Source organism: Columba livia, chromosome 11 (assembly GCF_036013475.1).
Source record: "Columba livia isolate bColLiv1 breed racing homer chromosome 11, bColLiv1.pat.W.v2, whole genome shotgun sequence".
Taxonomy (NCBI): Eukaryota; Metazoa; Chordata; class Aves; order Columbiformes; family Columbidae; genus Columba; species Columba livia.
In genome coordinates, this window is record NC_088612.1 from 456129 (window position 1) to 472061 (window position 15933).

The 15933-nt window shown below is 44.5% G+C and overlaps 1 protein-coding gene across 3 annotated transcripts in view; it reads left to right on the top strand.

Moving 5' to 3' along the window:
• The first annotated feature begins 998 nt into the window (after nt 1-998).
• Nucleotides 999-15933, top strand: part of WDR72 (WD repeat domain 72) — an 89652-nt gene continuing 74717 nt past the window's right edge. For 2 of the 3 annotated variants that reach the window (XR_010475306.1, XM_065076370.1), the window contains exons 1-6: nt 999-1419; nt 8591-8752; nt 9830-9936; nt 12897-12975; nt 14569-14740; nt 15287-15363. Coding sequence is in view for 2 of the 3 variants with exons in the window: in XM_065076370.1 (XP_064932442.1) it covers nt 8600-8752; nt 9830-9936; nt 12897-12975; nt 14569-14740; nt 15287-15363 (588 nt within the window). In the remaining variant the exon portion in view is untranslated. Of the gene's footprint in view, nt 1420-8590; nt 8753-9829; nt 9937-12896; nt 12976-14568; nt 14741-15286; nt 15364-15933 lie in introns of those variants that run through there. The other variant, XM_065076372.1, reaches the window with a different exon arrangement.

The window sequence follows — 15933 nt, forward strand, 5'->3', positions numbered from 1 at the left end:
GCAGTGTCTGTTGAGCTGAAGAGCGTGACCAGTTTTACTTACCTTTTTGGTGCACATTCTCCCTTTCCTTACCAGTTGCCAGGTGTGACTTTTCAACTTGTGATATGCTTGTACTACAATTCATTATGGATTTCAGTTAATGAATATTCTACAAACATCACAAGTTATTAATAAAAAGTATTTTGAGCCTAAGTAATTCTTATTGTTTGACTTCATATGCAAATGCAGCTGATCCCATAGCAGGTATGTTGATAAGTCCATGTTCATTCTGTTTTTCCCATAATGCAGGTTCTTGCCAAGAACCAGTGCCACAGAACAGGGAAGTACTTACAAATACTTCATCTTCGAAATCTTATCTTCCTGTATGGGGTTGTCTTTGCCACAATATTTTCCACCTAATGTGTGTTTGTATTTGTACTTGTTTAAAAAATATTAAAGTTTTTACATTTAACAAATCACTGAACATCATAAAAAGAATCAAATTACTTCTCATACTACTGCTATGGTCTGTATGGGATTTGACAGAAGCCTAACAGCATATTTTCTGAGAATATTGTGATTTTTTAAGTAAGTTGACTTGTATCAGCTCATTTTACTTTCAACATGACTACTACCCAAATCCCCAGAAGCAAATCCAGAAAAGTTTTCACCTAAGATACCGCATTTCAGTGCTCTTCAGTCGGCCTGCAATACACACCTTCCCTCACACGCTCCACAACACGGGCCTCTCACCCCAGGGTGCCCAGCTCGCGGGTTTACTGCCCGAGTCCTGGCACCGCAGCTGCTGCTGACCCCCAGACCCGCGCGACATCAGCCGCCACGCTCGGAGCACCTGCTGGCCTGGCCCCTCCTGCGGAGAGCAGCACCACCTGCGGCCGCTGCACCCGCCTGCCGCCTCCAGAATGTTCTTTTTACCCTGTTAAAGTAGGGCGGGCACTTGAAAGTTTCCTGTGCCCAGTCAGCGGGCAGGCGACAGTCCCTGCGGGGCGGGCTGGTCCTCAGCTGTCGGCCCTGCCCGAGTGGGGTGCGGCCCCGCCCGGGTCAGCGGTGATCAGCGTATGGGGCGGGCAGGTGAGGGGCACGGCTGCCGCCCGAGTTCAGCCCCACATACTTGGTATCTGGCTCCTGTTTCCCTCGCAGTTTTGCCCTCAGCTGCCGCGTTGATCGTTGTCCCGGGCGCTGCCGGGCCGGGGGCGCCGCTGCCGGGCTGAGGGCGCTGCCGGGACGGCGGGCGGCGCCGGGGAGCGCGAGCCGGCGCCGGCACGTGCCGCTTTCGCTGCTGGCGCCCGAGGAGCGGCCGCGCGCCGGCTGCAGCCGCTCCCGCCGCGGCAAAGCCCGTCCCGCTGCGCCGCCCCCGCGCCCGCGCCGCCCGCCGTGCCCCGGTGCCCCCGGCGCTGCCGCCCGCCGCTCCCGCTGCAGGTAAGGGGCTGTGCGCAGACTCGCCTGCTCAGCCCCGCTCCGGGCCCGGCTCCTCTCCACCTTCTCCCTGCCCGCTTGCAGCCGGCTGCCGGCCCCCCCACCCGACAGCAGGGCCGGGCTCGGGGCGGCGGGGGCGCCGGCCGCGCTGGTGCCCGGGGGGGCGGCCGGGGTGGTTTGCCGCGGCCGGGCAGCGGCGGCGGGTCCGCTGCTGCCGCGGGAAGGCGGCCGAGGGCGGGCGCGGGCTTTGCCGTAGCCGAGAAGAGCGGTGCACTGGGACTCCCCAGCTCCTGTGCTGGGTGCTGCGCCTTTGGCTGGCGTGGCGTTTGGTCTTGAGCGGATTTCATCCGAGCTTCTGGGTGTTTTGTTTGGTCCCCTGTACGTTTAGCATCAACTGTGTAACTTCATTGTATTTCAACTTTGATGTTAGATGTCTGAAACTTCTGATTCCAAGGTAATCTGGTGAATCGAATGTATATCCCGTGATGCTGCAGGGTATGCTCGTTCACTGGTCTGCTTAGAGAAAAGCAGTGATGTGAGGGAGGGCACTTCAGAGTTCAAAATGTCAGCTCATTTAAATGGGAAAATGCTTTTGTGTTATTTTAGTGATGCCTTATTGAGTAGGTGCAACACCTTAGAGTGGAAGACTTTCTTTGTTTGTTGTACAGCAGTTCTGTTTTCGCGGGAAAACAGTTTTGGTTAGCAACTTTTTTTTCTGAGACTTGCTTGATTAGAAACTTAATGGCTCACTTAAAGCCTCGTGATGTTCCTGTGGCGATTACTTTTCTACTTAATGCTAGGAACAGTAGTAGTTTGTTAATATTTAATGAGATTTTAGCATGTCAGTAATGCCGCTGGTACAGAACTGTGATCTTTTGGGAAAACCCATTGCAAAAATGGCTGTTTGGGTGAGCTGGTTCTGCTCCAGAGGTCGTGTCAGTTGGTGGGGTAGATGTGTGACAAGAGCAGGCTTGTCTCATTGGAAATCCTGCAGTGTTAAAATTAGAAGTTTATTGTAACAAAATGTGCAATCCATGCATTGCAATGCATTGAATCAGTTTTGGACTTTGCTTCTGCTTCATACTAAACAGTGTCTTTTTGCTTAAGCAGATTTGACTGTGTATACATAATAAATTGTCCTGGGTTGTTTACACTAAACAGCTCCGCGCCCCATGAGGAGAACACTGCGCAGAGGCCTGTTCCACGGCTGAAGAGTGTTCAGAGAGCAAAAGGGAAAAATGGGGAGCTCTTGGCAGAGTTCAGAAATCTTTCTGTGATGCGGTTGATTCCACCGCTGACTAGCGATTATTACACCATTATCCAAAACCAAAGGCTGGTGGCGTGTTGTAGTTGTATTTCCAGCATCTGGTTGCAGTGCTGTTTATGTCTCAGTGTTCCACAGTACAGTGTAGCTGAGCCAGGAACTCACCTCTCCGGGTTTTATTTTTTAGTCTTAAATGATTTCAAGGTCACTTATGGAAGACAAAATGCGGGACGGGACGCAGAACTTGGATGTGTATTCACTGCCCTCCAGTGCGAGACATTTTTTAAGGGTTTTGTTTGTTTGTTTTTGTCGTCGTTTTTAGGTTTCATGTGTCCTGACCTTACCAGATCTTATATCTTTACTGCTAAAGCAGCGTAGACAACAACTAATTCTGTAGTCTAATTATGGCTAATTCTTTACGGAATCTGAGATATTTCATCAACATGAAAGTTGATCAAAGCTCTTACGGATTACGTGTGACTTTTCCTTGTATCTATGGGAAGTCTTGACACAGACTTGACGTTTATTACTCTCTATGCTTTCCAAGTTATGTAGGCTATAAGCTTGGATTGGACACCACCTCAGCAGACCTTTGATTCATGTGGATTATGTGGGGATCATTGACTCTCTGAAGGACATAAATGTGTCTTTGCTCAAGAGACAGTTTATAATTAAGAAAAGGTAAGGGGCTGTCTCTTCACTAGCATAAAGAATCAGCACTTTCTTATGTGGAAAGCTTCTTTTTGGTAAAGGTGGGTGTAACTTAATGTATATAAAACTAAGGTGAAAATCTGTCTTTAGGTCAGTAAGGTGCAATTTGGTAGATAGCAAATTTACATTCTGCAGAATCTGATGCTTTCCTGTAAGAACTGATGAGTGAATGTCCTGAGAGCGATCTGAATGAGTGCCTCCGCTGAAGGTGATGCAAGTCATACTGTTTGAATGCTTAAGGCTTCGGAAGTGGCAGGTAATCCACATCTACGTAGTTCTGTGTCGTGCTTAAGCAACATTTCTTGTAGATTGCTCTTCTTGTAGCTCATAGAACATTCACACATCATTTTTCAGGCAGTAAAAACAAATGTGCTTGTTTTTTCTTTAAAGAAATATTGTATGGCCCCAAACACACTTGTATATTGTTCTTCTTTTTCAAGTAAACTTTGTATGTATACAGATCCCTGATGTGTGTGATTTAAAACCAAGGTAGCTAGCTGACATGCAGTGATTGTTGTCTGACATAGTCAGTGATCTAAGAGCTGTTTAACCGTTGTTGCTGAAGCCTTTAATGACAGTGAAAGAAAGTGGGAGTTTATAATTTGCACGCAGTGTTAATTTTTCTATTTAGCAGAAGAGCACCTTGTGACACTTTTCCAGCAAGCTTAAAATAACGTAGCAGCTTATGTGGAGGTGAAGATTATTCTACTGCACCCTATGACAGTGTGTAATGCACAGGTGTTCCGAGTTGTTGATGTTTTCACTGCCCCATTTTCCAGCTTAGGCGCAACATAAACTATTTTAATTAATATTGTGTCACCAAAAGGTTTTGAGATGGCCAATTGAATTCTGCCAAGATAGAGTCTTTTGATGAAAACATATCTTTATTGATTGTAGAAGAAGAAAATCATTCTTAAAATGAAATCCAGAGAAAAATCATATCCCTCAGAGAAAATTTCTGAGTGGCAGGCTGAGATTAACATCATAAAATTGAATTTGTGCTGCAAACCTTTGATGTAATCAGCAGCTGGGAGATGGTGTTGCCCTTACTGTGCTCCTTCTGATTGTGGTGAATTATTGTGTGGAATGAAATAAGTGTTTCTTGTGTCACTCGTTCAAGAAATACAAACAAGGTATTACTAGGTGGCACTCGCTAGTTAAAGTGGGTTGTATTGATTCCTGGCCCCAGACTCTTGCTCCCTTGGACTGCAAAGGCGGTTTATTCGCGCCCCGGGGAGAGCCGGGTGCCGCTCAGCCGTGACCCCCGCCCGGTGGGGTGTACCGGGCAGGGCTGGAGGGGAGGCCCGTGGGATCCCGGCACGGAGCCGCAAAGGCGAAGCGGAGCGAAAGGCGCGCAGTGCAGAGGGTGCTGGCAGAATGTATTAAAGCGTGAGGGACTGGGACATACGGTAGAAATATTGGTTGCTGGAGTACTTTACTTGTTGCCCGTTATGTGGTTAGGTATATTAACTACAATATTTGAAATATAAAACTAGTTTTGCTGTTGGACCCACAGAGAGCAGACTGCATCCTAAAGGAGCCAGTTATTAATTCCCTTGTATAATCATGAGCACCAATGCGGGTCGTTTGCAGGCTTACAAAGACAGCACTATGTCACTTCTGTATCTTTAGATTACTTTCATCAAGTATTATATAAATGCAATATGTTTATTATTTATGCCTCTCAGATGGACTTGGTGTCTCTTGTGGACAGTAGGTGAGTAGAATTGCTTAGTTCTGGAAGGGTTATATCTTTGCTGATTACCAGCGATAATATACAACACCTTTCAGGAGAATGCTGTGTTTACATCATAAAGTAAATTGAGAAAGGAAATAATTAGCTTTTTAGTAATAGTACAAAGAATATTGATAGAACTTTTATTTTCTTATGTAGATGGCAAGAGAGGATATGTGAGATAAAGCCAGAGAACGGACAGGATTTTGCTGGACTGAAGAGACACACGCTGCTTTTAAGAAACTGTTAATAATTGCTTTTAATAATTTTGGCCATCTATCCTGAGTTGGGTGGTTTTTGTTGGCTTCCCTTCCCCCCCAATATTTGTATTTTTAATCCAATACAGTTAACTGCTACTAATCTCTTAACATTTTCAGGACTGTAAGTGAATTTGTGCATCTTTTTTGTGCCTGCAGCAGTTGCCATACATTTAACTGCACTTGAAAAAGTTGAAGTTTTACTGATCATTTAGGATGCATAGGAGAAACGGAATAAGTACGAATGTAAATCAAGAAAAGGCAGATTTGCTGTTACCTGTAGAGTGATCTTTTGTTGTACGAAGTCTCCCTCTATAAATAATCTATAAATTCCTATTTGATAGCTTTTGTTATGGGCTGTAGCTATGAGACAGAGGTTTCCATCACACCTGGTTTTACTGTGTGAACTGTTTGCCATTAGGTCTCTGGGAAGCTCAGTTCCTAGTTTTAAGGACCTTTACGTGTGTGAGAACGGGTGAATTATGAATTAATTTAAAAATCAGAATATTTATGTTCGTTATCAAGAAACGTGGTTCTTATCACGGTAGGTGATAGTTTAACGTGGTTCAGGTTGTCCTTAGGCTTTGGAGCAGCCTCTGTGTTCGAATGCGGGGCCCAAAGGGGAGCGTGCGCTGCCGGCTGCAGGGGGCGGAACGCAGGGGGTTCGCGCAGCTCCCCGCGGCGCGAGCGGCTCTTCAGCCTAACCCGCAAACCATCGGCTTTGGGGTTGTAGCTTTTGTGTGGAGAAAATGCAGCTCCGGGACGCGTGCCTGTTGTTGAGCTGTGCAAATTGGGATCATTCTCCTTGTTAGAGGTTCGTGGTGTGGTTTTGGTAGGAAAAGCGTTTGTAGAACTAGAGAGGACGGCGGTGATGTGGTCAGTGAGTAGTGGAATGAACTGGTACGGTTTTAACTAAGACCAGGGAATTTTGGTTACATTCACGAGGGAGTTGGTTTTGGCAGTGTGATGGTAAGGGCAGGAGGAACAAATACGTTTATTAGGCTGCCAGCGGGGAACATGGGTAGTAGGTCTGAGGAACTTGATTTGAAGTTGCAGTAGGGGTTAATACTGTGAATCAGCTGTGCTTGAGTGGGCAGAGCTGGAGGAATTCCACATGTGCTGATAAGCTACTGCAGCTCAGATGTGCCTTGGGCAATATTTGACTTTGTGGAAACACTTTTTACATTTTTAAAGGAACAGTCTGATAAATATCTGTTGATTTTGTTTAAAAAGTTTGCTTGAGGTGCCATCAGCATCACTGAATAGCTTTGGTGGTCGGACGGTGTGGATGTGTGCATGTGGGTAGGCAGTGTTTCTGGGGAAATGGTATTCTTGGAAGCAGAACTTGCACACAAAATACTCGTGCATCAAAATATCTTAATCCTAAAGAAAGGTTAACCAAGAAGCAAGAGGGAAACAGTTAAGGACCTGTATTAATACAGAAGTTCGTATACCTTCTGGTTTTTATTTCTCTTAGGCTTCAGTTATAATACAAAAGAAAAAGCACAAAATGTTCATGTAATATTTCAGTCTAAATTACTTCTCTTACGTAACCAACGTTTTGTCTGTAGTAGTAGTAGCTGTTTATTAATTCATGATGCTCATGGAGATCTAAAACAAACGTGTGCAAATGGATCATGTATATATTAGCAATTCTATCAGTTTCTCTGGTTTCTAACTTGTGCTGGTGGTCCGAGTTCTCTCTTAGCCATCACTTGCTCAGCAGTGGGTCTGCCAGGAATATTGATCTTGATTCTGTGCTGCTTTTACAAGAAAATGTAATTTATGACTTCATATTCAGCGCAGTGCAAACCTGAATTCTGCTGCCTTACGGTGTTTTACGCTAATTGAACACTCCCATGGCACAAGTGTAAGTGACTACATGATATGCAGGAAAAGGCATTTAAAAGACCCCGGATTTGGTTTATCAAACTGTTAACTTGTCAGCCATGGTTTTATAAGCCCTATGAAAATGGTGGATTTTCTTTGCTTAGCTGATACTTAAAAATGTATCATTAGAGTTTGGCTAGAACGACTTCCATTTCAGGGCACAAACTGGAAGATAATAAGCCTTCGGTGTTCACCAGTAAGCATAATACTTCATATGAGTAGAGACTTACAACATAAGTTTTAGAAAAGTCAAATTCTAAAGCTGAGATAAGTAACGTGTCTCAGTATTTTGTAATATGCCCACAAAGAGCTTTAAAATGTAACCCAATGTGATTTAGGCTAAGGAACTCTTGACCTCAGTTAATGTTCTCTTGCGTTCCTCTTGCTCTGCCGTTGTTGTGGCTGCGGTTGTGTGGCAGGACCTCGGTGGTCTGCCGTGCCAGTCTTTTCAGCCTGTTTTCTCGGTAGATGAGCCTTTCACCTCGTGTCCTTGTAGGGAATCAAGACCATTCCTCCACTTCTGTGTCACGCAACGCTTTTATTAGTAGTAACTCAGATGCCTCTCGTCTGTGCCCGTGCTTTCAGCTGTTACTGTGCTGGGTCTAGTGATGGGTTATATTTCAGTTTCTTTAAACGCAGTTTAAAGGCTGCTTGGGTGCTGCCCGTGTGCCACGCTGGTTTCGGAGCTCTCCCGGGAGCCCTGCCGGTCGCTGCGGCGTTGTTCCCCTGGCTGCGAGCCGCTGCTGCGCCTGCTGCCCAGCGCCCCTCTGTCCTGCGGCCGGCCCTCCAGCGCGCCGCCTCAGGACCTCGCCGCTGGCACCTGTTGCATTTGAAATCTTGGCTCAGGATGTGCTCCAGGCTGGGTTGTCTCCCCCCTGGAAGGCGGGTTTCGCTTTGTGGCTGCAAGCAGCTGCTCTGAATTCTCTCTTCAATGGTATCGTTGCTGTTAGGACAAAAAGTCGGTGTTGCCCCCCCCGCCACAGCTGGGCAGGGCAGAGCTAAGCTGGGTTGTGTGGGGCACTGCAGGACTGGTGCTGGCCCCTGCTAACCCTGGTCGTGTTTGACACTGCCTAGATCTAAAATAGTGACACATCACTGTCGTGCTGTATGTTTGAGCTATTAGTGGATAGCGATCTTAATCAAAGCATTAGCGTGATGTCAGCAGCAGCTAGAAAATGTTTCAATGCCTCATCAACTTTTTTTGCAGCAGTATTTTGTAGATTCCCTTTTCAGATGTTGATTAAATCGCCCCCCTTCTGTTTTTAGTTGTTGATCTTGTTCCGTGTCACCACGGTCATTGGCCCGTTCTGTGTTCAGGTGCTGGCTATGAGAGCGTCGGTGCAGGCCGTGGCGCTGTGGGGGAACGCGGCTCCGGCGCACAGCATCACGGCCGTTATGATCACAGACGACCAGCAGACCATCGTCACAGGAAGTCAAGAAGGACAAATATGTCTGTGGGATCTTTCATCAGAATTAAAGGTTCGTGTCCGCTGTGTTACCGGTCTGCCAGAGAGACACATTGGAGTTTTAGCTTTTATTATTAAAAATGGCATTATCCAGACTCGCACTTAGATTAAATTTTAAAGATAGTGGTATGATATTTGTTATAGGAAAATAATGAAATAAAGAGTGTTGAAGGGGCTATATGAGCAACCAGTAATTTACAGACTTAGGATAATTTTTCATAGATTGTCATGACCTGTGGGTTATAATTGGAGATGGTGTGCTGTGAGTAATGACAGCAAGTGAACGTACACAATTATCAGGATTCTGCTCTTGTAAAGTATTTTCATTTCTTTTTTTTTTAAATAATTTTTGGCCTGTAATTTAAGGAAAAAAAAATATATATTTGTAAAACTGGAGCTGTCTACTGGGTTAACAATGGGAGAGTTTACAGAAAGATGGAAGAAGAAAGATGAAATACATAGACCTCCTGACATATTATTGCTATTGCTTTGACTATTTCAATTTATTTTCATAGAACAGAAGAGAGTGAAAGTGGTTCCAGTTTTTTGCTCTGCATTCCTAGAGCTGTGATTCTGTTCTTGCTGGATTTGGCTGCCCCATTTGTGCTCAAATATAGCTCCAAAGTTTAGTTTGTGTTCTTATAGGGCCACCTTTTCCCATTAAGATCTTTGCCTGCAGTGAAGCTAGTCGGGGGATTACTTGGACGCACGGTATGAAACACATGCCTCAGAGCGTTCCCGCGTCATTCCCCCCTTCGCTGCCAGCCCTGCTCCGTGCCATAGGGCCAAGGCCAGAGGTGTCCCGCACGTTGCCTGTTCTAGAGCATTCGTTGCTCCATAAGTTCTTCACAAGGTGCAATTTTTAGACTGCAGTGAATACAAAGTCTGTACTTTATGCAAACTGTATAATCCATCTACATCTATGTACATTCCAGAAAGGTAACTGAAGAATATAAGAATATAAGAATATGAAGCAGATTGACAGTTGCTCATTAATAACATCTACAAGTAGTATTCTCTAATCTTTAGATCTGCTTAGTTTATACAGAAAATGTTATGTTTAAGTTAAACTGTTGTGTTGTTCTCCTAGATCTCCTCTAAAGAAATGCTCTTTGGCCATACTGCTTCTGTAACCTGTTTGGCAAAAGCAAGAGAGTTTGAGAAACAGCCATATGTAGTAAGTGCTACTGAAAATGGGTAGGTAACTGAATATTCAATTATTAATTTCTTAAATAATGAAATGTATGGCAGGTTTCGGCCAGATTCAGCATTTGACAGAATGTTCTCAATCCATTTCTTCCATGATATGAAAAGTACAGCAGTTACCTCGGATCGTGGCTGTGTTGCTTATATATGATAGTCGACCTTAGAGCTCATCTCTTGGGCAGCCGTAGGGTTCGGCACGTTGGGGTATCTGGTTAGGAGTGCGGAGAACGAGTTGTTCGGGGGTCAGCCAGGCCCCGGTCAAACGGCTGTGGGAGACAATCAACAGGTTCAGAAGCGTTTTAGTATCATGGTGCTGTTTTCCTGTGCCTTCTGAGCTCAGTCCTGAGAACTGAATCAGTGCAAGTGGCTGATGTGCTCTGATCCAGGTTATGCTTACTGGGTGAATGTGTACAGAAGCACTAAAAGACTGCCTTTTAATAAAAGGCCTGTGTGTTCCTTGTCTTGGTTTTATCTGACTTGCTATTTCGGAGTGCACCCTTTCGGAGGCTCCCGACCTTGCAGCTTTTCTCCTATGTGTTTGCTGGACTTGGCCCATCGATTGACTCAAACTAATTTTTGCATTTGTGCTACGTTACCATTCAAGAGGTTGTTTTCTCTCTGAATATTTGCTTATCGTTTCAGCCGGGGTCTGAAGCTCATCTGTTCAGGATTCCGGTTGTTGAAAGTAGTTTGGGCTGGCTTCTTCCTTAGGGGCTTTCCATAGTTTGTCTTAATGATATTCTCCTTGCTTTGGCTTCATCTTTCAAAATGAGCAGGACAGCTCTGTTAAAACCTCTTGCCATGAAGAGTTCCTGTCAGTTGCCCTTTCCAAGCCGCACCTTCCAGCACCGTAAGGCTGCTGCTTCCTCACTGAGGAGCTTGTTTGTCCTTTCCAGCTGCATCTGTCTGATCCTCACCCTGAACCACAGGTACACAAGAAAGGGGTGACTTGAACAGACTAGTTCAGGCTTCTTAATATTGGGAGGTTAGACTGCCCCACTGGAACAATCCTTGTAAACAGTTCTGGTTGTCATGTGCGGAAAGGAGGGTGAGGAGCCTACACAAGTAGTTTTGTGCTGGCCTCCTACATTTCTCCTGGGGTGCAGAGGTGAAGCTGTTTTTTTCCTCAGTTCTGAAGTTCTGTTAGTGCAATGCTGTTTCCAGATCACGCTGGGAGAAAAGATGCTGTATTTCCAAAAAGATGGGGTGAAAAGCATTAAGAAACAGATGAGGTTTTTGCTATAGATGTGCCATGCAGGGCGATGTTCACATCCGGCTGGTCCTGCCTCCGGAGGGCTCATCGGGCGTGCTCGAGTGTGTCCGCTGGCACTGGGCAGTCTTCTGCCCCTTCAGCCACTCACTGGTACCAAATCGCTGCCAGCTTCTCACCCGTGTTACATAAGGGCGAAGCATCCATCACCGAGCCCTGAAGATGGCCACATGGATTGAGATAATTACAGACAGGGGGCCTCACCTTCCGGAGGTGCAGGGATTGTCGAACTGCATTTTCTGCCTTGTCAATCATTCACTTCTGCCGTTCTCAAGCTTCCATCTCCTTGTTTTGAGGGTGGAGGAAATGGTGTGGAACATGGTACTTTTCCCCCATCTTACTTCAGCATCTCTTAAGTGATCATGTAGCTGACTTATCCCAGAAGGACGAGTATTGAGCAGCATTTCTGTACTTTTTATCTGGAAATCTAGAAATTAATCCATAATGATTCCGAAGTTCTGACTGATGTCCTGTGCATGCGTACAGCATATACAGCAGGATGGGTATATCTGCATGTGGTATCGTTCACTCTGTGTTAGTACACACGGTAAATTAAGTTGTATTCTGGACTCTTTTGTACATGTTTGCACGTATGTATCATCTTTACTGCCCTAGCGATGTTACTGTATTGTGTTCTGATATAAACAAGGAGAAATGCTCTGCCTTGGCATGTTTAACAAACAGCGTAAGCGTTCTGTTGAACTTGGGACTTGTGGTCTATCAGCTCTGATGCTACAACACAGGTGTGTAGATTTCACTGCTCTTGATCAGCTGAAAAATATAAATCAAGTAATGTTTTTAGATTATCATAAAATGTCAAAGTGTGTAGATTAAAATGCAAATCACTAAGTAACATTTCTGATATAAAGTATTTTTTTCCGAAGGTGTTCTTTAAGCCCTCATACAGAAAATGTCTTAGAATATTATCTCCAAAATCATGAAGTTATTGTTTCAACTGTGGAAATATTGCTTGCTGGTTAAATAAAATCTAAAAGCATTGAAGTTTAACATTCAGTTGTTGGGCTATGAAAACACACCTTATACAACATCAATTACAGTGTTTAATTGGATTGTGTTCCTGTTGTACTCCAGTCCTGTAGCATGTTGAATGATGTATAGATGAAGAGTGGCTGATGTGTCTTTCTGGAACATTGAAGTTAAGGGTAATTAGTTGTATCTGGTCGTGTCCCGGGCGCCCGTTGCGGGGCCGGTGCAGGCGGGAGCAGCCTGCTGGTGTCACTGTTAGACCTGCGCAGCGCGGTTCCTGCGGAGCTGCGGCCTGACCAGGCACAGGGGCACCGAGCTGCTCCAGCGCGCTTCGCGTTCACCAAAATGAATCGTTTTCCAGGAGGATGTAGTGCCAGCGACAGAGTGTTACAGTGATGTGTTGACGAGCTGTAATGGCACTACACCTACAATTTGTTGTAGACCAGAGTTGGCCTTAAAGTCAGGTTTGCTGCAAGGCAGCAGGGTGTAATTACCAACCCAAAAAGAAACAGATACTGCATGTCATCCCCTGCTAATGACGAAACGTTTTCTTACCCAGTAATCTGTAACAAAAAGCCACCTAAACGGCCAGGCTGCACTTAAGTACAGCACTAAAGAAAAACTTGGTGGCATGAAATTATTCCAGCCCATTGAGTGGAAATGACAGAGAATAATATAGAGTTGTCTTTGGCAGGGAAATGTGTGTTTGGAATGTCACTAGTGGACAGTGCATTGAGAACGCAAAGCTTCCCTATAGGCATACAGCAATCTACGTAAGTATAGCAACTTTTCGTGGAATATCTCTGTTCATTGGAAGAGAAATTTTGCTTTATTAACATGCTGTTTTTCAGAAACATACAATTTTAAATGTATAGCTGTAATATACTTAGTAGTAGAAAAAAACCGGTTGCAACATAAGTAGTTTTATACCTGCTGCTTTTCCTTTTACTTCCTTCTAATAAAAGAACTGAGGCTTTTATGTTCTCCTGAACTCCTTAATCAGATCAGACTGATCCTTTGCAAGCTGCAGGTGTCTGGAAGGGGGTATCCATTAACACTGTGAAGTCTGGGCTCTGGGAAGCTGTAGTGATGTTGTGATGTGTCGTTGCAGCGGTGGTGTTCTGTGGGGAATGATTGCTTGTGGCATAATTCCTGAGAGAATAGACAGAATGTTGTTGTCTAGCAGGGTTAGTGCACTCTTGGTTTTTGATAACATCACCACCGAAAATTGTTGCTTTATTTTTAGTTAATGTAGGCTTTAATTAAAGTGCTAACGTGTCTGGTCTGGGAGGTTCCTACTGTCCAGCCTGGATTCAGCTGGAAAGGGTGGATGTCAAGCAGTGCAAACTGAACATTTGCCGTTGAAATGGAGTTTAGCACCAGGGTCAACTCTCCACCGTTTGTGGATCCTAACCAGTGTGGGCTTGTCTCAGAGGACTAACTGTACAAATCTTCCAGTTCAAGCCTAATTTAAGAGTAACAGTAATTACAAGTGGTTCCTGCTGCTAAGCGTTTCTGCCTCTGATCATTCATATCATCTGTGGTGATACTTATCGTATTCCCAGTTATTTATGCTGCTTTTGTTTTCAGACTTCAGTTAGTTAACTGATAGACCAACAATTATTATCCAAGCAAAACAGAATGTGCAGAGAACTTGTAGTGAATGTGGCACAATTTTGTTGGTCTCACTGATATTTTCATCTGCTACATGATTGTTCCCTTTACTTTAGCGATAGTATTTACTTGTAAATTCCATTTGAGGTGGCTGCTTATGCGTTTATAGCAATTAACTTAGAGACAGATATTACCCAAAATGCAAATGTCTTTACACGTATGAAATGCTTAGCAAAAAAGAAATCTCCGTAGTCACTCTGCACCTCTGCCGTCTCTGTTCCTTGGTGCTTTGCTGTGTGTCTGGTTTTTGTTTTCTGGATACGATTCTTGAGGAAGGAGGAATCTGCTGAGCACTAGGACGTGTAGGGTCAGCCTGAAGAATATCTCAGGGAGCAGAAATTCTTCCTGAAAAAGAATGAGAGATTCATTGTGAATCTTCCGATGAGGTCTCTTGGAGAAACAAGACCCAAACCGTTCAGCAATTGATAATGAAAATTAACACTTTGCTGCCCCAAATCCAAACGTTTAGGCAGGGCAGACAGTGATTTCAGTGCAAAGCACCTCTAAACTGTGTGCCTATAGGATGTTATCAGTGCACATGAAACGCTCGTGTCGCTGGCAGAGTGGTGTGTGCTCTCACATTGCGGTGGTGTTTTACTGCAAAGGTTGGTGACAGTTCCAAGTGTGACGTGCTGACGTGAAGCAGTGTCCGTTTGTGTAGCTGTGTGTGCCGACCCTTTCCTCTCGCGCAGTATTACCACTGCTCGTCCCGAATGACCGGGGAAGGCTGGCTGCTTTGCTGTGGAGAGTACAGAGACGTCCTTGTTATCGATGCCAAGACTCTGAGTGTTCTTCACGCTCTGTCCTCACAGTCTTCCGATTGGATAAACTGTATGTGTATTGTACACTCTGCAAGAATTCAAGGTATACATTTTGGATGTACTTACGTAGGCCAATCAAATAGTGATAAAATATATCTGTGTAAATAGTACAGTCCTACTAGATTTAATAGCTAATTGTTTTTTACAGAGCTGTTATGTACAAGATGTTAACATTTCATTGATGGCATGTAAGAAGGTGTTTTTAGTACTCCTAATGTTGGTGGTGATTTGTTTAATTCACTTCTTAAAGAGAAAAACAAGCAGACTCTACACTGGTTGTACGCACCTAATTTCTTGGATATAAGTGTTGATTAGTTATGTAATATCAGGGAAATTAAAAGCACAAACTCACTCTTCTATGTCTTCTATTGAAATGTATCTGATTGGACAAAATAATTATTCACTACTTGCTTGCATGTTTCATATTTCTGAATAGTATATGTAAAATGAACATTTCGTCTAACCGGTGTCCTGCAGAGTCTCGGTGTTAGCGCTGGGTAGAACATCGGTGTCTCTCTAGCCCCAAGGTTCTCTTCGGGCACCGCTTGAGCTCGCTGTCGGTTTTACTGTCTCACTTTAACTTCCACAGAAGACTCGCTGGTCGCGGTGTCTGTAACCGGAGTGCTCAAGGTGTGGGACTTGTCTTCATCTTTCAACAGCATACAGGTCAGTTCGAGGTGGGGAGTGGTGATTTGGACGGTAACGTGAACTTAGTCATTTTCTCAAGGAAAGGATACGTTAAAGCAGAATATGAATGGATTTGGATCTTCTGGATATGTATTAAATAGAATTGATTAATTTTGTCACAAAATTCTGAAAACACACCTTTTTAAACTCAAGACTCTTTAAAATTGGCCTGTGTACCCCCTCGTCACCCTTTTACTGTCTCCAAAACGGCCTTTCAGATGTTGTTTTCCTCTTTCTGCCCCCACAGTGCTGTGTTCACTGGGAAAACACTCCTCGTTGTCACTTGCTTGTTCTCTGCACCTTTTCTGTATTAATGTTTTCAGCAGTGGTCACTGGGCACGCACAAGCGTTAGAATTGGAACACAGTGTTTTGTTTTAATTCAACCCCCAGAGCTGGATTCACAGGGAGATCTCGGTATTACGGCAAAGTATTATGCATCGTCATCACCATGAGTCTGATATTCACGTGAAAAGGGTGGAAAGACATGTTTTTTTTAAAACCATCTGTACGTTCAGCAATACAAAGCTAAGGAAATGAATTGCTTTCCT